Source organism: Charadrius vociferus, unplaced genomic scaffold, assembly GCF_000708025.1.
Source record: "Charadrius vociferus isolate BGI_N301 unplaced genomic scaffold, ASM70802v2 scaffold79, whole genome shotgun sequence".
NCBI lineage: Eukaryota > Metazoa > Chordata > Aves > Charadriiformes > Charadriidae > Charadrius > Charadrius vociferus.
In genome coordinates this window covers 799,031-801,972 of record NW_009650182.1, presented here as the reverse complement: position 1 = coordinate 801,972, position 2,942 = coordinate 799,031, and the positions used below count along the sequence as shown (strand labels likewise).

The following is a 2,942-nucleotide window of genomic DNA, read 5'->3' as shown; positions in this document are numbered from 1 at the left end:
CATTACCACTACATGCTGCAGAAAGGAGGAGAAAGCAATATAGCAAGATCAAAACAAAGATAATTAAGTTTAAATTTCAGTCTATTCTCCCTTTTAATTCAATTCTAAAATTGCCCTAAGTTCCGTTATGAAATGCACAGTGCAAAAAGTTCACTTTGTCAAATTAACGACTTCATTAAGTCATTAACTGCTTGAAATTTTCAGCATCAACAGCTTCACATTAATGCTAAATTTTTGACATTAATTAGTATCATTTCCAGTTAACCCCCCATCCTAAGACTCCAGCTCCAAGAAAGGCACCATTAAAGAACATAACCTCACACATTTATGCATCAAGAATCTGTTACATGCCGTTCAGTCCTACCTGATTACATACAACTGAAATCCCTCCAGATGTATCCCTAAAATGTAAATAAGATATTTGATGAGATAGGCATCTCAGCTTTAAAATAAAATAAAATTAAAAAAAAAAGAGTTAAATACATATATACAGTAACTCAAATTCACATACCGTGTGAAAGGGTTATTTGTTTCGTTGTCTTCTGGGGCTTTTATACTAACACAGTCTCTCAGTGGTATCTGCAGCAAGTTATAAAAATACATATGCCTTCTTAAAAGCTTTTTGAAGAGAATATTGAGTTACCAAGAAATTGTAAGGTTGCACTGCTTACCTTGATAATGGGCTGGATATTGTCATCAGGTTCAAAAATTATTGACTTTGAACAGATTTTTAGAGAGCCTCTGAATTTTCTAAAAGGAACAATAAAAAAAGAGAGTTGTGTATGTGTTAGAGATAGATGAGATTAGAGCAATTCCAGTAAATGAACGTATGTAAAAGTACCTTTCATCTCTGCAACCTTTATTTATAATATGATTAGCTGTGTGCTGTTCAAAGTAATATTCTTCCAGGTTAAGAAGCAACAGTGAAAACCTACAAATAAATAAAAAATATTTATTCAAATAAAAACACCATAAAAGTTAGTATTCTTAATAAAATATATCAAGTGTTTGGGAAGCTTCACTGATTTCTGTGCCATGCCCCATACTCCAAGAATGAACTAATTTAAATTAACTTTTTAAAAGAACAAACCCATATGGAAAATTTCTGTACACATGAGAAGATCGATTGATGTTCTTCCAACATACATAAGGTTAGATGTTTGATTCTGTAAATATGTCTCAGGTGGAAACTATCTTAACATAGCCAGGCTTTTTCCCCATTCAAAAATTAGTTTAGCTCTGATCAGTGTATGCCAGTCAAAATACGCAATAACACAAAATGAGGGGCAGGAACTAATTGCTTGGACTAGAAGAGATTAGATCTTTCTAAAGCAAAGCCAAATTACATTGGTCTAAAGTGTTAAGTGAAAACACGGCTGAGTCACTCGATGGATACCCTCTGAGGAAGCATTACCTTCCTCTCCAACCACATTTCTTCACTTCCTCTGTACCAGTGCCTCTTCAACCTCACAGGAAGCCTGTTTATGGACTAATCCAATAGACAACAAACCTCAACAACAACCAAACAAATAAATAATAAAAGAAATTGAAGTCTTCCAAATTATTCAATTGCAGGATCACAGCAATGCCAGTGCTGGTATGAGGTGAATGCAAACAGGCTAGATTAGATATAACATGAAACTGCGTTCTCTAACGACTTACACTGCTGCAAGTGATGAAAACTCACCAACTTGACTAACAGGGTGAACACACAGTCACCTATGCGCTTCAGCTGTGGGGAACGACAGTGGGTATTGGCACAGCACCAGAAGCAGAAACATTTTATATCACTTCAGTTGGAAGTACAGCAGCTTGCTTGTGTGCAGCACTGGTCTGATCTGCAGAAGTACTTAGTATTTATTCACATCCACGGTGTAAGCTTTTTTGTCCTGTGTTTGTGATGTGCTTCACGAGAAATGCCATGACAATGCTAACAAATGCCAAGTGTCCCCAGAGCAGTATTTAAATAGCAGTAAACGTGTCAAGAGTTCACAAAACGAACTGGATGTACTGGATAGCCTGCTCGTTAAGAAAGCATATTTCACAATAGAAAAAACAGCTTTATTGGAAAATACATCTTGTTCACCTAAGATTTGTGCTGTGTCTGTTATATTAAACAGAACATAACAATAAAGGTTTACTGTAACTACAAGTAACAGTGGATCCATATACTCAGAACTGCTTGTGTGTCCAAAACACTTTGTCCTAATGCTCTACTGCTTTTTCAAAACAGCATTGTCTTTATGTCTCCAGATATTTTATGATGCCATTAAGAAATAACTGATGTTAAAATGTTAGAGAAACATACAGTTAGAATAGTATATGCCATACAAAACTCCTTAAGAAAATTCAACACAAATCTCAAAGTCTCTATAGCCTATAGAAGTTAAGAGCAAAGGTAATACCCAGATTTGTTTTGGGGGGAAAAAAAAAAAAATTAAAAAAAAATCATCTACTCTCTTTTGTCAATACTATCTGTTCCCTGATGTTGGGAACAATGAGCTTCACAGCAATGATGTTCATGATCCCACAATTTTTCTTCCAAGAAAACTGGTAACACCTGGTCTATAGAACTAATTTCTGAAATCCTTCATTCTTGGGCTCCTTCCTTTGTCTCCACCTATTCTTTTGACAAACTCCCCACGTTTTTATACTCTTTCCAAATTCACCTGTTGGCAGCACCAGTAATTACCAGACCTTCATTTTAAGTTTTTTGTAAATGCTGGAATCCCTCAGACAAGCCATATTTTTACATCAAAACATTAGCTCTGTTATTCACAGTAACTACAACATGCTTATATAACCCAAAATACATAAGCCAAGAGAGTTCTCTTTCAAACTCTTCAGGATAACCATCCCCTAAAAATTGCTGTATCTTTATACTCAACATCTTGTGCATCAATTCACCTTCCCAAAATCAGAAGCTGTGGGCTACTAGGCAG

At 35.5% G+C, this 2,942-nt stretch overlaps 1 protein-coding gene across 1 annotated transcript in view; it reads right to left on the bottom strand.

Moving 5' to 3' along the window:
• The window catches only part of NSMAF (neutral sphingomyelinase (N-SMase) activation associated factor), a 75,963-nt gene that overhangs the window by 26,963 nt on the left and 46,058 nt on the right, over positions 1-2,942 (bottom strand). The window contains exons 3-6 of the mRNA XM_009892785.1: positions 842-931; positions 672-750; positions 512-579; positions 365-401 (exon numbers count right to left, since the gene is read on the bottom strand). Of these exons, the coding sequence (XP_009891087.1) occupies positions 365-401; positions 512-579; positions 672-750; positions 842-931 (274 nt within the window). The remainder of the gene's footprint in view (positions 1-364; positions 402-511; positions 580-671; positions 751-841; positions 932-2,942) is intronic.